A 22,631-nucleotide genomic window follows, 5' to 3' on the forward strand; every position below is an offset into this window, starting at 1 on the left:
GTGACATTCCACACCACATAGGTGTTGATAACTTAGATAATGCTCTTTACAATATAATAGTATATGCTACCAATTAAAGTCTTATGTTTTCTTGTTTGCTTTGCAGATGGATTGATTGCTAATGTTGATTGCATTTTTCTGATCACCTTCACACTATATCTTCTTTGACAATGATTTGTGACCAGCATATCTAGGCAGTTACACAGCATTAATACAGTGTATACTTAAATGCACTTAAGCAAAACCATTCAGTTAATAGCTAGACCAGCAAGGTAGAAACAGTAAGCTTTAATAAAACAGAACAATTAGTCCTTTAAAAAGAAAAATACAGCAAACATTAAGGAAACCCAGTTTTCAAACACAACACACAACGCCTATGTAAACTGGCTATATTTATACAGTCATTTACGATAAAACATTAAATCTGAACACTGTGTTATGCAGAAAACGTAAAAATACAGTAAGTACAGAGGAAAACACAAGGCACCTAGCTGACTACAAGACCTTTTAATTTGTAGATACAGACATGTCTTGTATATTGTGTTTGTTCTTCATTAGTACTACTACTACATTGAAACACAGATACATTTGTTCCATATAGTGCACTGCAAATGTTAAATGTCACTCGCTTCGGATATGAGTTGCAATTCCTACAGCTTAGCACAAGGATTGTATTAAGTTTAAGGAAGATTATCTGGTATATTTGAAATCTAAGCCTACAGAGAAGGTTAGGGGATAGAGATGGGCCAACAGACTCCAATCTATGTACCACACCTAGCATATTTACAGAAATAAGGTGCATACACACAAGGAACCATTTTAAGTGTGAGGAAGCCCACCACTGTCCCCTCATGTTGAGCATCATGGTTAAGGCTCCTGGTGTCACAACTACTACTGAACGGGTAGCAATGCTTAGAATTTCTCAGGTATACAGGAAAGTAATTCCTCCATTTACTTTTTTCTTAACATTCCAGCTTTGTTTGGTAAGGCTCATGGTGGAAACCAAAGGTATAGTCGCTGAAATGATGCTCCCAGTCAAGCGGTTTGGGAACAAATATATATGATACCTTAAAATTACTCAAGGTCTTCTTTAATATGTACTTTAAATAGATTTGGTCCAAGTCTTTTCAACTTGTAGCCCTCTGTCAGGCTATGCTCCCTGCTCTACATATCCCTGAATAACTGCCACTAATGTACTTTTCACTTTAAGACACTTAATGAAAACACATCAAACATAAAAAAATAGAAAAATGTTATTTACTCTAAGCAAATGTATTCTATTTGCCATTTGTGCCACCCTAGCTGAATGGACAGCTTTTTACAAATATCTAACAATATCACCCTTAGGAATGTAGGACACAATTAAGCTAAATGTGAATAATCTTGTTGTATTCAGAGATTGTACGACACAGTTAAAACAGATGTACTTCAGGATTTTGCTAGCTTCCAAGATTCAAAATCTGAAACTGACAGACAAATATAGCTAATAGCTTCTTGCACTGGGAATAGAAGTCCAACAGTAAACATCATTAGCAGAGGAAGGAAGTTGCAAGGTGCTAAAAAAAAATCACTTTTTCTGCTTGCTATTTTTTGTACTGCAGCTAAATATTGTTTAGGCAGTTCCAGAGATGGAAGTGAATATTAGATATACCTTTGATTACTGTTACAATTAAAAGCATAATAATGCAAAAAAAAAACAAAAACGCTAGGATCCCGCCTCACCCACCCGAATCTGCAGTAGCCATTTATCACTTTTCTAAACTAAAGCATAATCAAACTGTCCCCTCTCTAATCCTTCTTTGTGGTCAGTCCACGATGAGGCTGGCATCCGACTATATGGATCCAGCAATATACGGAAGCATCGAACCACAAGTATCACAAGAAACACCAGAAGGAAAATCACGAAGGCAAATACAGTCTTTTGCTCTGCATCCATTCCAAGACTACTAGGTGGAAGATCTTCGACATCGCGAATGGTTGGTGACAGCTCATAATCCATAGCGGACACATTATTCATTGCGATAGCGACAAGAAACAGCAGTCGTCATTGGGGAAACAAACAGCTCTACAAAGCTTAAAATAATGTCTGATTATCCACAGTTGATGCAATCCTAAAATACAAGAAAGAATTTGTTACTGTAAGGTCACGGATATTAAGTCATTTTTGCTTTTCAGGAGGAAAGAATGGAAAATAACATGTACGGTTAAGTTTTCAACTGTCAGCCACTTATAACTAGTTGTCAGTTATTCAGGTGTAAAGTGCCACTTAAATATCAGAAAATATAAATTAAGGTGACCTTTTCAGGTTAAATATTTATAGTATTAAAGACTAACCATATTTTAACAATCTTTCTTACCAGACATGAGTCCTGAGTTGTGTCTTAATGTGAAAGGCTAGATTAAAAACGACTTGCTCTTGATCTAGCTATAAAGCAGGCTTACACTGAAGTAAGTCACTTACATGGAGAGCAAGTCTTTTGGGATCGAGGCCCTAGTCAGTCTGCATATTCACATGAATAAGGAAGGGATTAAGTCATAATAAATATTACTTCACTGTACATTTTGATGTTACAGCCAAAACACCAGATAAACTAAAATATTGCTCGTCTTCAACTAAATCGAAAACAAATACATTCTCTCAAAACCATTTAGCAACTCTGAAAATTAGATTGATGCAGAGAAGTCTGTTACCCCTATAGACACAAAAAGGGAAAGAAATTAAAAAAAAATCTGCAAAAGTAATCTAACCAAAACCAAGATTACTTTAAAACACTAAAAATTATTATTTAGTCCCCCCCCCCCTCACCCCACACCTTCCAGGCAGGTGTCTGTCCCCCTGTACTACTTAGTTAACTTAATCAACTCTAAGACTTCAACACCTGAGAGGAACTTTTCCCTCACAATAGCCATCAGTAAGGTATGTGGTTATATCGATGCACCAAAATACATCACACACACACAAGCTGTTTTGTATCTGAGCCTGCAAACAAAGCAGAAATTTCAAACTACATTATGAAGGAACAAAGTTGCTCCCAACTGAAAAGTACATGTCGACACTGCAAACATATATCAAAGCATGAGAGAGAGAGAGAAACGGGGATGAGCTATTGTTTATAAGATAAACTAATTTTTTATTATGTATCTAATCTGACATGCAGCTAACTTTATAGGCTTCTAAATGTGGATGCATTGGTACATGCTGATTGATTCCACATTGTGAAGCCAGTTTTTCTTTGTATTCTGGCTAATGGGAACATTTGTTACTGACTACTAATTTGTATTTTGCTGTTTAAAATGTATATTTAGGAAGGCTTTATTTGGAGCAGTGCAGTCCTGCTGTGTTAGAGGAAAAACCTGTCAATGCAGCTTCTTCAATAGCAAAGAAGTTTCTGCTCCAAATATAAATTAGATCTATTTTTACTACTTTACCTACTAGATTTATTACATTTAACTTTGTTCCTAATATTCTAATACTGTAATTTAGTCTATATTAAAACTCTGTATGTGCTAGTAACATTTTGTAATGTAAATGTTCTCTTTTGGAGGTTTTCTCCTTGGGTCTCCACTGAAAATGGGCTACTAACCCAGTTAACAAATGTCAAACTAAATAAACATATGTATGATTGTGCATTTTGCTTATCTGGTAAGGACATAGGACACTAAATGAGCATGCTTAGGAATGCAGTTGCAGGTAGATGAACTAAGCTGTTGGAGTCAGGATCTAAATAGTTAACTGGAGAAATAGTCAACATGTGCAATGTCGACCCAGAAACATTGAAACTCCAGAATATCAACAAAAAAGTGTATAAAACATATTTTTGCAGCCCACGTGCACAATCATCCCATACTAATTATATATATATATATATATATATATATATATATATATATATATATATATATATATATATATATATATATATACATATATTCAGTATCTCAAAACTATAAAGTCGAACAGCCCTTAAAATCCCGAAACACACAAACACGAAAAACTAAAATCCTGAACATTCACAAACCATACACCACACAACACGCACACCATTCAACCCACACCACACAAACTACACAATCCTACACTACATCTATGCAGGGGGCAAGCTCCCCTGCACCCCCCACACCACCCTTACTTATATATACCAACTCTGAGATCGCACTAACAGTCAAGAAATGCATTACTCACATGCAGACATTCCACACTCCCTCGCACACACACACACACACACACACACAAACACAACCTCCCTACCCTAACCAACATGCACAACTTACAATAACACTCACATACATTCACGTACCTTCACTTCTATAAAACATCCCGGCCAAACGCTTCTCATCCTGTTGCTGCACTGCATAAGCACGGATTCGAGATATTCAAATTTGCGCTTATGCACTTTCGAGATTTTACATTTTCACCTTTATGGTCTCGAGATACTGAAATTCAAGCTTTCAGTATTTCGGAATTGTAAAGGGGAACTATATATATATATATATATATATATATATATATATATATATATATATATGTATAATAGATAGATAGATATATGGATTCACTTCAGAACACTGAAAACTCAAAACACTGAAACCTCAAAATCTTAAACTCAAAACACTGAAACTCAAAACACTGAAAACACATATCATACATATACTGAGTTTAAACATAAATCATAGCACTTTCCACCAAGTGTAAGCAGGGGGGCAAGCCCCCATGAACCCCCATGTAGGAGGCTGCACCCCCCACACCCCCTGCTACTTATATATATCAACTCCAAGATTGCACTTCACTACACTAAGTGCAATCTTGGAGTTGATAGATTTAAGTAGCAGGGGGTGCAGGGGGGGCTTGCCCCCTGCTTACACTTGGTGGATAGTGCTATGATTTATGTTGTTTAAACTCAGTATATGTATGATATGTGTTTTCAGTGTTTTGAGTTTGTGTTTTCAGTGTTTTGAAGTTTCAGTGTTTTGGTCTTCTATATTATGAAGTTTTTTCATTTTCAGTCTTTTGAGTTTTCAGTGCTATGAAGTGAATCCATATATATATATATATATATATATATATATATATATATATATAGTTCCCCTTTACAATCCCAAAATACTGAAAACTCGAATTTCAGTATCTTGAGATATATATATATATATATATATATATATATATATATATATATATTTATTTTTATTTTACATTTGTTGACCGGGAAAGTCCGACTAGGCTCCACAGAGCCTATTTTCAGCGGAGGCCCAGGGAGAAATGCTCCAGTCACATGTCATTTGAATGTGGGAGGAAACCAGAGTTACCCGGAGGAAACACAAACACAATGCAGGGAGAACATGCAAACTCCACACAGAAGGCACCGCAGCCAAGAATCGAACAGGAAAACCTCTTGCTGTGAGGAGACAACGTTATCTGCTGCACTACTGCACCACTTTACTATTCATTTATATGTATATATATATATATATATATATATATATATATATATATAAAACTCTGAGATCATACTACAATGGCCAAAAGAAACACAATTCCTCCACTCCTTCACAATCCAAGTATATGAAAATATACAAATGAAGAACACCAACTGCTGAATACATCATACTACAATGGGAAAGGGCAAATTTCCCAGCTGTACTGCAGTCAAGGAGTTTCACTGTTTTCAATTCCACATTATGCATGTCGACTGCTTCTTCAGTCAACTAACTAGACACATTGGAGTCATGCTGTCCTGGTAACATTATAATAATTTAAATGGAAAATGAGTATTAGACCACTCTTCTTAATCTGCTGATTATGCCTGAGTAACTAGTCTGTCAGGTCTGGAAGTTTTTTTCCTTTTGTTTTCCTGTGCCCTGGAAGTTTCATCACTATTGCTTCCTGGAAAGAGCAAGCACAGGGCACTGACTGACATCAGCATAATGACTAAATCAAAACAGAAGGCAGCAGTGGAACGTGCAGAAAACAAAACAGAATTCTTGGCTTTACAATTTGTTTTTAAACCACTGTATTACAAGAAATTATCTGACATTAAATGCTTAGCAACTATCAGTGAGGACAGTAAGAAATAACTGACCACACTGAAGGAACGGATTGGGCAACATTATTTGAAAGAACAACAGTATCAAGATTTGATAAACATTTACTTAAGTCAATCTGAAGAATTTTCCATATGGAGTAAGAAAGCAGAAATTATAATGGAGGATATTGAGAACACAGACTACCACAATGAAATGCCTGAAAGACTAGAAGACCAACATTCTTTCACCTTCATCCTTAAGGAATTGACTAAGCTGTTAGCCCCTCCTCCCTAGAAATTGAGAAACCAAAAGTATTAATACTCACTCCCCACAAATCTGCCTTGTCATTTTGTCATGAAATTTCTTACACTGTATGGATAGAGAGGAAGTTTTAAAGGGTGCTTGAGACATACAGATAGTATATATGATCAGTGTCACAGTAGTCTGTTATGCCCCAGACTACAATACTGCACTATTTAACAAACTTGCTTAATTTATTTCTGCTTTGAAAAAGTTTAAAGAACTGCGATATACAATTCATCTCAAATATCATGCCATGTACAGGTCCAGAAATAAGGCCAGAAATGTTTCTTTGAGTTGCCATGGGAGGCTCTTGTTTTTCTAAGCAGGTTAGTGCAAGATCCTTCTACTCTGACATTAAGGGAGAATCTCCCCACTTTTGACCCCCAGTACTGCAATGAAGATTCTGTAGAAATTGACATGAAGTGATCTCCTAAAAGAGTCACTGACCTCCATTGCCCTACAGCTTCCCTCTCTCCACCCTCAACCACATGGAGGCCTTACAACTACGGAATGTTCTAGAAGAATGAGTCCTTCATATGATTTAATGGAATATACATCAAACCATTCAGTCCTGCAAGTACAAATAAAAGATCAGAAGTCTTTGCATTAGTAGTAAACCTGGGAAGTAGATTAATTACATAGAATATTTTAACCCAGGAAGACGACACAGAGCTCTGATCTTTACTTCAAAAATAGACACTGATAATAATTTTATCTGATTCTCACATGTATGAATACTCTCCATGTTTTCCTCATTAACCCATAGTCCTATTTTGAACAATACCTAAAAAGCCCATTGTTGTCATTAGTTTGCGTTGTGGAAGGAATTTTACTGTCAGTAACATGAGGAACTTTGGAATACAAATGTGTAATGTCATGCACTTTTTTTTTGGTAGGGAAATTGTAATTGTGTCTAAAGTTATACTGTTCATTTGACTGCAGTCTAGGGAAGATGGTTTTAATAAATTCTTCTGTTTGTATAAGTTTACCAAGGTATCATCTGGTGGTTATTTTATAAATGAAAGCAGATGCTGTTAGAAAAGAGTTGTAAACAGAGGTGTGGGCTTGGCTTACCAATCTGGTGACTGCAATGGCTACCCACTTTAACATATGACCGGCAGCTTTCACATATGAGGGAATTTAAAGTAGGACCTTATAGTGATGCAGGCACCTACATGTAGCACTGAGAGGTTGGATTCGGGCCTAAACAGAAAAAATGATGTCTGCGTGAGTGACTTGAGTCCATGATTTGGCTATAGACACCTGGGCGATGAATAGGGCTGACATCCAAGAGGGCTGAAGGTCAGCAGGAATCACCATGGCAAAAAAGGATATAAAAAAGAAAACTATCTAATCACATTTATTTGATAACCAAGTGGGTGAACTAGACTAGGTACCCTTTTCAGTTATGGAATAGGTCACAAGGCAGACCATCATAGTTTATTGCAATTTCAGTAGCACACGACAGTAGTTATAGAACTTCTATTTCTGGGCAGAATATTTACAAGCAGTGTATCTTCAGATGTGATCTGACTACTATAAACTTGTATATTTGCAGGTAGACTATGCACAAATAGAATGAGTATATATTACATAATGTAAGAGACTGTGGTACTTACAGTATTATTACATACAGGTATATATCACATAATGTAAGAGACTACGTGGTGCTTACAGTAAATATATGTCTGTATGGGAATAATAAAACAATTAATGAAGAAATGGCACTAATTATGGACTCCCCCCACCTCTTACTGCCAACAGAAACACCATCATAGCTGGGAGGTCAGTGGGGGAACAAGCAACCTTCATGGCTGCCTGAATGATAGCAATGCGGAATGGCTCTCACCCACCCACATACATATCGAGGGAGAAAATTAAGGGCTTTTTAATTTGCTGGGTCAATTGTTTCAGATATAATAGAAGTAACCTCAATACCATTTCTATCTTGTATAATAAAAAAAATGTCATTCTACGTCCTTTTTGCCCACATTTCTGCAGACCATGAAGTCTCACCCTACTTGACTTAATAGCATTCTTTCTCATATAATGGGTACATCCGTAACAACTGTGGGTGGGTGAGAGCCATTCCGCATTGCTATCATTCAGGCAGCCATGATGGTTGCTTGTTCCCTCACTGACCTCCCAGCTATGATGGTGTTTCTGTTGGCATTAAGAGGTGGAGGCGAGTCCATTCTGCATCACCACTAAGACCTGCAATGCCTTCCCTATGCAGGTGTATGATTTTGCACACCTGCTATGAAGGCTACCTCCTAATTTTGGCTAGGTGAGCTGAATGTCCACCTTCAGGCTGTTTCGCATAGCATCTCTCCTTCAATAGCTCACATCATTCTTACAGCACACTACAGCCTTCCCTCTTACTTTGAAGGGGCATGTCCATCTTCCCTTGCCTCCATGACCTGCCACCAGAGCTGCCACTCAGACTCAGGCCACTTGGACCATAGCCAGGGCTTTAGTCCTCTGTGACATCAGAGATGCTGTATTGTCAAAGCTTTACATAATTTATTATTGAAATGCTAGTGGTGTTCCTTTAAGTCTAGGGGAAGCCTGATTGTTCTCACATGGGTAGCATAAAGTCATAGCAGGGAGTTTAAAGATGTATCCCAAAACTGTAAAACAGCAGTGAACAGACCTGCTTAAAGGAACAATGCATCCAAGCTCAGTTTACTATTACCATGGTCTTTGCAGGCTTTCAAACATCCATGGTAGAGTTAATACTCACAGGTCTATAATTAGTGCCATTTCTTCATTAATTGTTTTATTATTCCCATACAGACATATATTTACAGTATTTAAATACTTCTATATATACATTTTACACTACACAGTGTGCCAGTTCATTAGCGACCTTGCTGCAGAATTCTGAATTACCTACAGTTATAACAGATCACCTTCTGAGAGCTCTAGAAAAGCATTGAAATCATCTGATTGGATACAGGGGCACAAATCAGTCTATAAATATCTGAAGGTGGAATAAATATGATGGCTTCCACATAGCCATTTGATGTCAGTCTACAACCAAGAGCAATGCCAAAATCATAGGCCTGGGGCACAAATTCCAATAATTTTCCCTATAAATAATAAAGGGGGAGTAGAATATGGGACAGCTGTATTGCCTCAGTCTTTGTAGAACTGAGTTTCAAACAAATTGCTAACTAAGCAAGAACAAATTTCAATAATCTTCTGTTAGTGAACAATTTGTCAAAGAATCCTGAGTGAATGAGAGGTTGAAGCTGAATGTCCATATGGTTGACTGGAAATACCTCTGTCTCTCTTACAGTCTCCCTCAGTGTCAGCAAATATAATGTGAACTGCTGTGATGGCTGAAGTAAACCTCGTGGAACCTCATGCTGCCATAAGTGGTGGCTGAATAAACCTTGTGGAACCTCATGCGCTGTCATCAGTGGTGGCTGGATAAACCTTGTGGAACCTCATGCTGTCATCAGTGGTTGATGGAGTAAACTTTGTGGAACCTCATGCTGTCATCAGTGGTTGATGGAAAAAACCTTGTTGAACCTCATATTCTAGAGGTGGAAATATAAGCCTGACACAACCCTTTCAGAGTAACCCAAGAGGTATGAAGCAAACAGGTCAAGACATACTACAGAGGAACTAAAGTAGATTTTAAGACGCTCAAGTAAGATCCCATGATCCACCATGTTAGATATGGCCATGAGGTTAAGTAGCATCAAGATCAAATACAATCGCTGATCTTGAGTCATTGAGAGTTCATCCCAAAAACCCCAAAATGGATTGTCTTAGTGCTATGCTGTGATCATAATCTAGACTGTTGTGGGTCAGTGAGGTCATGACATAATAAGACTACATCTGTATCGATGCTATGTTCTCACGAGCTGTATCACTAAAAGGAAGTTTTGAGACTCTGTGATGCATTTGCAGTCACTGAGTTCAAAAGCTGCTTTTTGAGGACAAGGTAATCAGAGCCTCCTTTAAAACAGTCAGAAAAATGAGACACACTGGTGGCATAGAGGATAAAGTCCTGACTACAGTCCAGCATTCCCAGGTTTGATTAGTGGCTTTGGGAGACTGATGTAGTGGAATGGAGAGAAAGGTGTACCCATCCAGGAGAAGGATGGCTGTGTGGGCATTCCTATCACTGATCTCTGGTGGACCCTAGAGAAGCTGACAGAATGGGGAGAGGGTGGGGGAACATGGCAGTGCTGCTGCAGAGGCAGTTTGAAACTACACATGTCCCCATTGCACACCTGCCCTTAGATGTCTACACACTGCCTACAGACAGTTGGGGGAGACAGGTAGGTCATATGATAAGTAATAACTCCCAGGTGGGAGGTGATAGTGACCCCCCCATCGGATGACCTTAGGTTCCACAACTGGACCCAGCATGTGTTGGGTGGTCCAGGAGAAGTTAAGGATTTTCTGGTACAGCCAACGATAGATGGGGGCACAGGGGTAGAAGCCTGCAGAATGATGCAGGGGGTCAAAAAAGAAAGTTTCATAAAGAAGTGGATTTATGTTTATACCTTGACTGCAGTATTTATGGTCATATCAAGCTTTTAGTGGAAGCAGTTTTACTTTAATAATTCCTATATTTTTAAAAATGTTTGTTTTGCTTTTACTGATTTAATTGTGATCAGTTTGGTGTATATCTTTTTAAATGGATAATTATTAAATTAATTAAGCTGGATGAGTATAAAAGAGTTGTATTTTCTCACACCAGTCAGCTCTGATGAAGTCCACCACTTAACTGAATTGGTTTTATTTTGGCTTTGTGTGAGATACTAAATATATTCACTATATTAAATACCTATCCTTTAATACTCTTCTGTCCCCTACCCAACATTGTTTCCGTCCAGGGCATAGCACTGTCACTGCCCTACTCTTTTAGTGACACTATCAACAAAGCCTTAGATATAGGGCATCCCACCTCAGTAATCTTACTGGACCTATCTAAGGCCTTCAACAGTGTCACATACCAAGTTAATAAATCAACTATCTAGACTAGGCTGCTCCTCAAAATCCATCAATTGGTTTATCTCTTACTTAAATAACAGGGAACAATCAGTAAAGTGGCTAAATGTACAATCCAATTACCTACCCAACAATATAGGAGTTCCACAAAGATCCATTTTATGTCCATTATTGTTCAATATTTTCATCAACGACCTGCACAAAGCCCCTCTAATCCAGAAACTCATCCAATATGCCAATGATTCAACACTGAGATCTACCTCCGACAACTTCTCAGATCTCCTTACAGTCATACAGCAAGCTTTTACCTCTATCGAATCCTGGCTTATTATTGCACAACGTATGCTAACCCCCCCCCCCAAAAAAAAATTTTACTTTTCTCTACAAAATCACTTGATACTGACTTCAAAATCCTAGCCAAAGATGGCACACAAATAGAAGTGGTGCAGACAGCCAAACTATTAGGAATAACAATAGATATCAAACTAACCTATGAACCTCGCATCCTAAATGCAATAAAGAAAACCCACTTCAAACTAGGAAAACTTTATCGTCACAAACTCTACATGGATAAATATACCAAAACAAAACTAGCCAATATGCAGACAAGGAGAGCCAGTGAGCCCTGAAATATTCCAATGTGTGCTGGCACTCACTGTCTGCATACTGCTTGTGAGACATTTTTCTTGGTGGTTTGTACATTATTTAGTTTTTAACTAAAACTAGCCAATACCCTACTCATTGCTTCCCTTCTGTACTGCAGTGCCATCTTTACTAATTTTCACACAACCCTTAATAATAAATTACACTCCTGCTACAACAAAATAGCCAAATTTGCCTCCGTAAAACCAAACCATTCTCACTACTGCCAGGCAATCACTAAACTAAAATGGCTAGAATTCTCCCTTCAGCTGCATTATACCCACCTAACCTTGGCCCCCAAACTAATCTATAAACCTAATGAATTCACTGCCCTCAGTTCAATCCTACAAACATACACCCCTACAAGAACACTAAGATCATCCAGCAAACTCAGGCTTACTGTAGCAAAACCCAACAAAAAAGCCGGACAATACCTCTTCTCCCATTCCATTGCCAGACTATGGAACAACCTACCATCTGAAATAACTGAAATTGACCACCCCCACCCAAAAGCCTTCAAAGTAGCCCTAAAAACAATTTTCCTAAAAAATCCATCCTGCACCTGTCTTAGTTACAAACCCCCTTAAACAGCACATTTCACTAAACACTATATAACCCTCTCTTCACAAAAACTAATGTACACCTACTAACAGAATCACTACACTGTCACCAAACTAACTACTGTACCATACTCCTTGCTTTTTCTATTGATGCAACAGTTTAATCTATGGAATGATTCCCAGTGCTTACTACTGTAATCCTATAGAACTGTAAATAGTAATACGTTTTATTGCCTGTCATACATATGTAGTACTTTTTAATTTTTATTGTTAACACATTGTTTGTCTCTGTAATGCATTGTGGAGCTTTTCTCCCCAAGCCTCCACTGAAAATGGGTCACTGACCCAGTGGACTTTCCCGGTCAACAAATGCTAATAAATAAATATTGGATTCCTGGGTGTGCTTTTCTGGCTTTTATCCAGGTATTATTTACAGTGCCTGATGGCTTACAACAAATGACCTAGTGACACTAAATGACATGAGCTACTTTTGGCTGTTGGTCTGAATTAGAGTTGCACGGTAGGATTAAAAAAGAGCTCAAAAAAAAAAAAAAGATCAGAAAAAATCCCTACTTCAAAACAGAGAAAAAAACATTTTACTAGCCTGTTTGGACCTGGCTCAAGCCCTCAGCAAATCACCATCATGATCTCATCCAAATCAGTTTAATGAATCACAGCTTAACAATGCCTTGTTTTCATAGAGGTCCATTGCAGCTCTCCTCCACTGCACTCATAGGGAAGAAGCACTTCCATTTTGGCAACTTCTTCAAACAAAATGCATCATCCTTATATTCAGAGAGAGAAAAAAATGACCAAGTAGCAAGGCAGACTGAGCTGTGCAGCCACAACTCACCATATGAGAAAGTATTACCAGATGACTATCAACAGCAGAAATCTCATTGGACAGATAAGTGGCCTTAATTATTAACCATTTCTACTGGGTGGGGGACATAGTGCATATCCAGGCTGTTTGTCCTTATGGAGTGTATTCTTTATTGGTGACATTGCAGCCTTTGTCTTTCTCTCCACATAATTTAGAGTGCTTGGTCAAACTAGACCTCACAACACGGTGAACCTCTGACATAGACAAGCTGTGATGTCCGAAGCACCAGTTACAACATTATAATATGCTGCATCTAGGGTTTCAGGGCCATCAGCATTGTACATGCTAAGTTGGTTTGACAATAAATGAATAATTACATTTTGAGAGAGTGCACACCTTCATTTTGTTGAAAACACAAACCATCAAAGCCCTATTTATCAAACTCAATAAATCGAAAGCTATATTCAGCGAATGATCACTTCAGTGAATTTTTTCCCAGGGAAACTAGTTGGTCATCATGGAAATTTGCCCTTTTCCCCACTGTAGTCCAATCTCAGAGCTGGTATATTTAGTTAGGGAGGGTGTTGGGGATACAACCCCCCCCCCCTTGGGTGGGTTTTTAATTATGTGCTTCTTCTGAAGGTTGCTAGGTTGATCCACTAGTCAGTTTCCTGGGGAAAAAAATTGTGGAAGTGGTCATTCTCTGAATTTAGCTTTCAGTTTATTGAGTTCACTAAATAGATATTCGATGATTGGTGTTTTCGACAAAATGATATAGAGCCAAGAGACTGAATACACTATCAAGTTCCTGGTTTCTAGAGTGAGCTGAAAGATCAAATCTAAGTAGTGTTCAAATGTATGCATAGCAGAGGAAAATTACCTGAGTGAAGACAACTTTACACCCTCATGATCCACCAATGAAAGCTCCCTAAGGCAAGACATATGGGAGAATTATTTACTAGACCAACCAGGAGAGGCTTTGAGTTCCTTCAGAAAAAAAAAGATAATTGGGGGATGACAAATTAGAAGTCTATAGTTCTATCCTGCCCCCAAAGTTATTCTGGTAGATATTTGCATTTCCAGTATTTACCTGGTTTAAATCTGTGTAGTTAATCTAATCAGCAGTGGTCCAAAGGTCTTACCTTGTTACAGTCGCAAGGCATGGAGCAGTTGATGTCTGTTCCCTCTCACAAAACTACTGGCTGCACAAACATCAACTTCAGTTTTGTTGGTCTCCAAGCTACTGTCTGTTCTACAGTAGATTAAAATGATCATTTCACAATTTAATAGTACACTGGTGAAAATACAAGCTAGTTCACTAAAATACTCTTGATATCTGCCTTTACTACAAGGTAACCATGAGAAATAAGTCATTCTTTGCAAAATAATAATAATAATAATAAAGGTTTTTGACAAGCACAGAAACTGAGAATCAAACCTATGACAAACTGTTTACACCACTGCTTGTATATTTTCATTACTGTATTTAAGATCATTTGTCTGAAATTGTTCCATAAGGCTTTTTTACACCAGACAATACTCCAAGAAACATGCTTTGAAAATGTGTTACAGACCTGGAAGATTTCTGATTTTACACACATACTGGTAGAATTATTCTTTCCTTAAGATCGCCACATGAAGAATGAAGTTATTATTTAGTTATTTATTTATTTATTTAGTGCTGAGTAATACAACACAGGAAACTTTGATAAGAAATTCTGCAAGCAGCAGGAAACAAATTTCCTTGGGCTTTCTTAAAAGAAGGGAATTTGTTGAAAAATAACAGCTAACTAAAAGTTTGTAAAGGTTACCTAATTTTAGAACATTCCTCTTGGAAAATAGGCAGGTTCAGTGACATTGTATTTATTTATTAAAACATTCATTGACCTGCTAATAATGTGGTTCGAAGACCCTTTTCAGGCATGACCTAGGCCAGGATTTTAATTACAAATAATCACACACATGCAATAAAGAAACAGAGACTGAAACAATATCAACAGAAAGTAATAGCTAATAAAAAAATGCACGATGTATAAGGACGGTATGCACATGAAATAGATGCATAATGTAAAAAAGAAAACAAAAGCATGTATACAATTAGCTTGAATAATGCCCTTAAAATCTTACCGAGAAGAGAACCGAAGTGAGGCATGCAAAATAATACAGGAATAATGAGAACAGGAAGAGCAGATAGAAAAAAGATCAGCATTAAGAAACTTGTGGGGAAATAGATAACTGTCGGAACGGTCTGGCAGATAGCACAGCTTGTGGGGAAATAGATAACTGTGGGAACGGTCTGGCAGATAGCACAGCTTGTGGGGAAATAGATAACTGTGGGAACGGTCTGGCAGCACAGCTTGTGGGGAAATAGATAACTGTGGGAACGGTCTGGCAGATAGCACAGCTTGTGGGGAAATAGATAACTGTGCGAACGGTCTGGCAGATAGCACAGCTTGTGGGGAAATAGATAACTGTGGGAACGGTCTGGCAGATAGCACAGCTTGTGGGGAAATAGATAACTGTGGGAACGGTCTGGCAGATAGCACAGCTTGTGGGGAAATAGATAACTGTGGGAACGGTCTGGCAGACAGCACAGCTTGTGGGGAAATAGATAACTGTGGGAACGGTCTGGCAGACAGCACAGCTTGTGGGGAAATAGATAACTGTCGGAACGGTCTGGCAGACAGCACAGCTTGTGGCGAAATAGATAACTGTGATAGCACAGCCTGTGGGGAAATAGGATAACTGTCGGAGGTCTCTGGCAGATAGCACAGCTTGTGGAAATAGATAACTGTGGAACGATCTGGCAGAATACACACAGCTGGGGAAATAGATAACTGGCAGATAGCACAGCTTGTGGGGAAATAGATAACTGCGAACGGTTTGGCAGATAGCACAGCTTGTGGGGAAATAGATAACTGTGCGAATGGTCTGGCAGATAGCACAGACGTCTAAAGCTCACTATAGATAATGAGCTGCTTCCTCTTCCCATGGTACAGGGTTTGCTTCCTGCCACCTTCATCTGCATTATGTGAGACAATGAGCAAGTATTTGTCCAGTGGGCTTATCCACTTAAATAGATAAAATAAAATAAAAGGTAGTGGTCAAAAAGGGTGGAAAAGATTCTGGGTGGTGCAGTGGATAGAGGTTCCTTGGTTTGATTCTCGGCTGGGTTGACTTCTGGGTGGAGTTGCGTGTCCTCCCTGTATTCTCTTGGGCTTCCTCCAGGTGCTGTGGTTTCCTCCCACATTCCAAAGACATGCAGTAGGTGGATTTGTGTGTGTGTGTGGTATGAAAGAACAACCATGGTAGGGGTAGCTACCCAGTGTTGTGAACCTTGGCTCTTGATGATTGTCACAGATGAAGTCACACCCCAACCCCATGTGCAAAAATGGGAAAAAAGGGGTTGTGGGTGGATTGATGGATGGATGAATATGTGAGGATTTTGAGAAATGTGAGGAATAAAATGGTCAAAGTTTGTTTTCTTACAGATCTGGTTAATAACCATTGGTAAGGGAGGTTAGCCAGGTGTATAAAAACAGGTGAACTGAGAATTTTCTATGAAGTGTTGTTTTTAATCATTTTCCACAGGTCTGAAGTTGAATTCAGTCCTGATGTTTTCTGAGATTTTTTTTTCCAAATTGTAGGTGTACATTTAGCAAATTAGCACAGCTTTGGTTAGAAAAAAATGAGGGTTTCGTTTAATCAAGAGAGTTTCATCCGAATTTTGTAAGGAGTTAGAGGTACTCCTGAAATTGTGTTTATTTTTTATTTTGTTTTAGAAAGGGGTAATGCTGGTCTCTAATTAGCCTAAAGGTGAGTGAATTTCAAAGTAGGAAGTGTCTGGCCTGAACCTGAAGCCAGACAGATTTGGACATAATCAGTGGTGCTTATAGTGTGAGCTGAGATGAATGAATCTGAGAATTGGGTTTTCTGTCACGATGTCAAGCTTGTAAAGTGTTTGTGAAGTGATAGTGGATAGGCTCTACTCTGATCTTGGAAAATGAACATTTAAGGCAGCAAATATATAAAGGTGAGAATTTTTGTAGATTGCTCTAAATTGAGTGAGAACTTTGTTGGCTTGGCACACAATATGAGAGAGATTTAGTGTTACTCCAATGTATTTCTATATAGTAACAAAGAGAATATGACCTTCAGGATTCAGTATTTTGAGGGGAGGTAAGCTGGCGAGTCTTTAATTTGTTCCATATTCAGTTTTAGCTTGTTTGCAGGTATTCAGTTCCATAGGGTTTGAAATTGTCTTGTAAATCTTTAAGCTCTGAGACCATCTTCCCTGCTATAGTGATAACCATGTCATTAGTGTACACTAAGCAGTGTTCAGTAAGAAATTTAGGTTGTGATGATTCCAGGGAGATTATCAATAAAGATGGAAACAGTAAGGATCTGGGTGTTGACCCTTGAGAATAGCTGTATTAGTAACTTCAGTTAGCTTTAGATTACAGTTGGAGATGAGGGAGAATTGTCTGCTCTGGAGGAGGTTTGCAAATCATTGGCAAGTTTCATCTTAAATCAGCAGTTTTTAAGTTTACTAATATTGAAGTCATGACTAACGCATTCAAAGCCTCTTTCTGACATCTACAAAGATTGCTCATGTGAGTTTTCCATTCGGTATATTAATGTAGTCAAATGCGTTTTCGATCAAATAAATGTGCCATGTGCCACTGTTCATTTGATTAAAAAAAAATATATATATATATATATATATATATATATATATATATATATATATATATATATATATATATATATATATATATATAGCTATCTATAAACAGTTAATTGAACATACAGAACACGGGACCAATAGTGATCAAGCACAAATGACTGATACACAAATCATAAAAAAAAAAAAAAAATGTGAAAACATGTTTTTGCAGAGGAGCTACCACCAGTTCTATGCTAAATATATATATATATATATATATATACACACACACACACACACACACACACACTAGATTTGAGATTGCACTACAGCAAAAAAAGGACAAATTCCCCGATCCCTGCTGTTCTACAATCTTGAACAGAAAAATGCTGGCATGTGTGATCAGCTGAGTTTTGATCAGGTGTGTCAACTTTTTCTGATCAACCAAATCACTTTCAGTCAAAGGTAAGTATTCCATTTATATTTACACACACACATATACCATGACAGTGGAAAGGCTATATACCTTGACTACAACAGAAATTCTATATCTGAGCCTCAGTGAAAGTTTGAGTCAAGAAGGGCATGCAGAGCATTTTATAAGGAAGACACTCTGGGTGTACAAGTTACATGGAAGAAGTTATAAACTTAAAATATGATTAATGCAAGGTGCCTCCTGAGGTTGCTGGCCCTTCTCTGGAAGTAAGGTTATTTGGTGGGTTAGAGGTAAAAAAAAAAAAAAAGGTCTGAGTTGTAGTAGTGCTGAAAAGTGTCTAAGCTAAAACGCGGGTGTGGACATAAGCGTTTGTGCTTTCAACGATCTTTTGTTTTGTGTTGTGCTGACTGTATCTACATCTGTTTTTTTTTGTTGTGCTTTCAACAGTTTTGGACTTTATTAGCGCTGGATTTTTTTTCTGCCAGCGGAACGTCTGTATTATATCCTCGAAAGATGTAAACAGCAAATCCTATTTACAGTGAAAATGCTGTACATCGAATTTGCTATTGTGGGTGGCTGTGCCCCCCGCTATTTATATATACCAACTCCGAGATTATACTACAGTTAGGAAAGGGCAAATTTTCCAATCTTCACTGTAATGTGATCTCACTATTTACAGTTCGCTGCATGGCATTTTTGCAGCAAATAATTTTCGCTGTTTACAGCTTTCAAGGATATAATTTAGACCCAAAAAAACAACATAAACATAATGTAAGGTCATGATCACTTCAGGGAGTTTAGAAGAATGTAGTAGGAAGGGAATATTACTTCGAATGACATCTATTAACTTAGAATGATCTTTATTAATGCGTGTTTGTTTGTGGGAGTTTTTTTTTTCTTGTCCTGTCTTGAAGTATTCAGATAAAATTACGCATTAGCTTGAGTCAGGTCAGTTCTGTTTTTAAGGGTCCAAGGTGTCAGTGGTGCAACAGGTAGCATGCTCACCTTTGGTGCTAGAAGACCAGAATGCCTTAGGTTCTATTCCTACTCCAGGTGACTGGATTGCAGACATTGCATTGCAACATTAGGGGGTGCTGCACTCCTATGTGTGTGCTGTTTTTTGGCTGGGTCATTGAACTAAGATCCCATCTGCTATAGGAGGTGGTAGCTCAGCTGGATGTTAAGGATTCTACTGAACCTTTTGAAATGGGTAGCAGAAATTCCCCAATGCCTTGGCCACATTTTCCCCAGTAGTATAAATAGCAGTTTGGTTCTCCGCTGAAAAGAGGTCACTAGACTAGTGGGACTAGCCCAGTCAACAAAGGACAAATAAATAAATGAATATAGTTTAGAGTCACCTAGAGTAATACATCTGTGATTGTTCTTTAATGAAGGAATGGAGCGTATAATTGCTTTAAGTTTACTGAGTGAGAGGTGGACGAATGTAAGCAGTATTGAGAAAAAATGTAGAATTAGAAATTCAGTCAAATTAATGTCCAGCTAGGGTTGGATTCTTTTGTAGAACTACTTCAGCCATGTCTGTTCCTAGGACAGTCATCATTAAAAAGCTGTAATTTTGAGAGATTTGAGGTAGGAATTACCCATTCCCTTTGAGCCATGTTTCAGTTATTCGCAATACAATTGGATGGCTTGGTTTAAGCCAAATGTCTGTTTGGGATAATTTATTATTTGCAGTGAAAGTGTTCAGATTGGCTGTTTTAAGGGTATAGGGCAGCTTGGCATCTCTTGTTTGTAATAAAGTAAAGATGTAAGCACAGATGGAAGTTTATAGGGTGGTAATTTAGGTTCACTTGAGGTTGTGAGTGAGAAAGGATGAAGCAGTGGAATAGATAAATTTTTTACTGAAGCAATGACTGAGTGTAACGTGCATGTCTGTCAGTGTGGGATTAGTGGCTTTGGGGTGTATTAAAGGTGTATGCAGGCAGGAGGAGGAGGAGTCTGTGAATGAGATGGGGCAGTTGTGTGTTAGCAGAAGGAATACAATTTATGCTGCTATCATCAAATAAAACAGTCCACAGACAACAAGAAACCAAAATGAAGATGGTAATGCAGGGATTTCCAGACTGAAAAGGTTTATTGTGAGCGCTTTCGTTCATTTTACATCAATGAACTTCATTAGACCTGATGAAGTTCATTGACATAAAGTGAACGAAAGCGCTCACAATAAACCTTTTCAGTGTTTTATGGTAGAATTCCCTGCTTTACCATCTTCATTTTGGTTTCTTTATGCTGCTATCATGTTTATTGCCTTCCTATTATGGTATTAAGGCCAAGATTAGTAACTAATGTTTAAGAAGGCTATGAGTGTGGTTGGTGAGGTGTAGTACAGTGTAAGGTGAAGAGAGGATAACCTGAAGTTGACTGGGTGGTATAGAGACAACATTAGATAATTATAGAGGTATATGTGTATGGGTTGGCTAGGAATGGGGTGGGAAATTTGCAAACTAAGCTACCAATGCTGAGCAGTGCAACACACAGCCTGTGCATGTGCTATTCCCTCCCAGCTGACACTGAATGTCTCCACATGTGCATGATTAGAAGGGAAAGTTTTACTACAAAAAAAGTAAGAAAGAAAGTTTTAGTTAAAAAGGGGAGTGAATAACTGGAGTAATGTTATACAAACCCAGTAGTATAATGTTTTTAGTTGACATGTATGAAAATGGGAGAAAAGGGAGAAGTATGTTAGTTTCCCAAAATTCAAAGGTTTACAGAGCCTGTCTGTGTTTGTCAGCTGAAATATGTGCAATGGGGCTACATTTAGAAGGAACTTAAGCTGCAAAAGTATGCCCATGAACACTCCAACTATTTGGTTTTCAAATTAGTCACAGCAAGCAAATTGCAAATCTTTAGCTAAAAAGCTGTAATTAGAATAGTTTAGCTGATAGTTTTTCCTTTATGTCATCTGTCTGCTTGCCTATCTAATCTTCAAGTATATTACTTAGTTTTATTGCAAATATTGAGACTCGTTATTCCATTTCCAAAACTTATGGCTGGTGAAATATATTTAAAGGTAATTAAAAGGATAGGTTACGTATGAGCTATTGGCATCTGTCTTTTGAAGAGTAACTTAGAACTATTGCCACCACACACACATTTATTGTTTGACTAAATATCAGCTGTTGCATATATATTATGAAGCGTGACTTCTTAGAGCTATTGCTGCCATGTGTATATTTAATATTTGACTTATTTTAAGCATAAAAGTAATTATAATCTTGGTATGCCAGACTGGTCCAGCTGATGGCAGCATGTTGTTCTGAAAATAGTAGAGGGGTGCACACACACACACACACACACACACACACACACACACACACACACACACACACACACACATATATATATATATATCTATATACACACACACACACACACACACACACACATATATATATATATATATATATATATATATATATATATATATATATATATATATATATATATATATATATACACACACATACACATATATATATATATATATATACATACATATATACATATACATGTATACATATATATACATATATATACATATATATATATATATATACATATATATGTATATATACATATATATACATATATATGTATATATACATATATACATATATATATACATATATATGTACATATATATGTATATATACACATATACATATATATATACATATATATATACATATATATATACATATATATATATATATACATATATATATATATATATACATTGGCCATTGATGAGGGAAAGGCAGTCCATACAGCCTACCTCGACCTGGCAAAGGCCTACGACACAATACCCCACTCAGGTATCATCGAAAAACTCATCAGCTTGAATGTAAACCCATACATCACAAGATGGGTTGCAAACTGGCTAAGCGACAGAACCCACAGGGTCAGAGTTGCTGGAGCCATGTCAGACTCAAAGCCTGTCACAAGTGGTGTCCCACAGGGCTCAGTCCTGGGTCCACTCTTGTTCGGCATCTACTTTTCTGAAGTACAAGCAAACACAGGAGGGTTATGGCTGACAAAGTTTGCAGATGACTGCAAACTGGGCGCCATAGTCGAAAACACATCTGACACAGATATCCTCCAGAAGGGCCTCACAGAAGCGGATAACTGGTGCCAGAGCCATGGCCTGAAGTTAAACGCCAAAAATGCATAGTCATACCCTTCGGGAAA

General features: G+C 37.7%; 1 protein-coding gene across 4 annotated transcripts in view; it reads right to left on the reverse strand.

Annotated features, from left to right (window-relative positions):
- Positions 1–273: 273 nt before the first annotated feature.
- Positions 274–22,631, reverse strand: part of CTXN1 (cortexin 1) — a 535,945-nt gene continuing 513,587 nt past the window's right edge. For all 4 annotated transcript variants that reach the window (XM_044090615.1, XM_044090618.1, XM_044090616.1 and 1 more), the window contains one exon: positions 274–2,111. In XM_044090615.1, coding sequence (XP_043946550.1) covers positions 1,757–2,017 — 261 coding nt within the window. In that variant the 5' untranslated portion in view covers positions 2,018–2,111 and the 3' untranslated portion in view covers positions 274–1,756. The remainder of the gene's footprint in view (positions 2,112–22,631) is intronic.

Source organism: Protopterus annectens, chromosome 13.part0 (assembly GCF_019279795.1).
Source record: "Protopterus annectens isolate FY-2018-M chromosome 13.part0, PAN1.0, whole genome shotgun sequence".
Taxonomy (NCBI): domain Eukaryota; kingdom Metazoa; phylum Chordata; order Ceratodontiformes; family Protopteridae; genus Protopterus; species Protopterus annectens.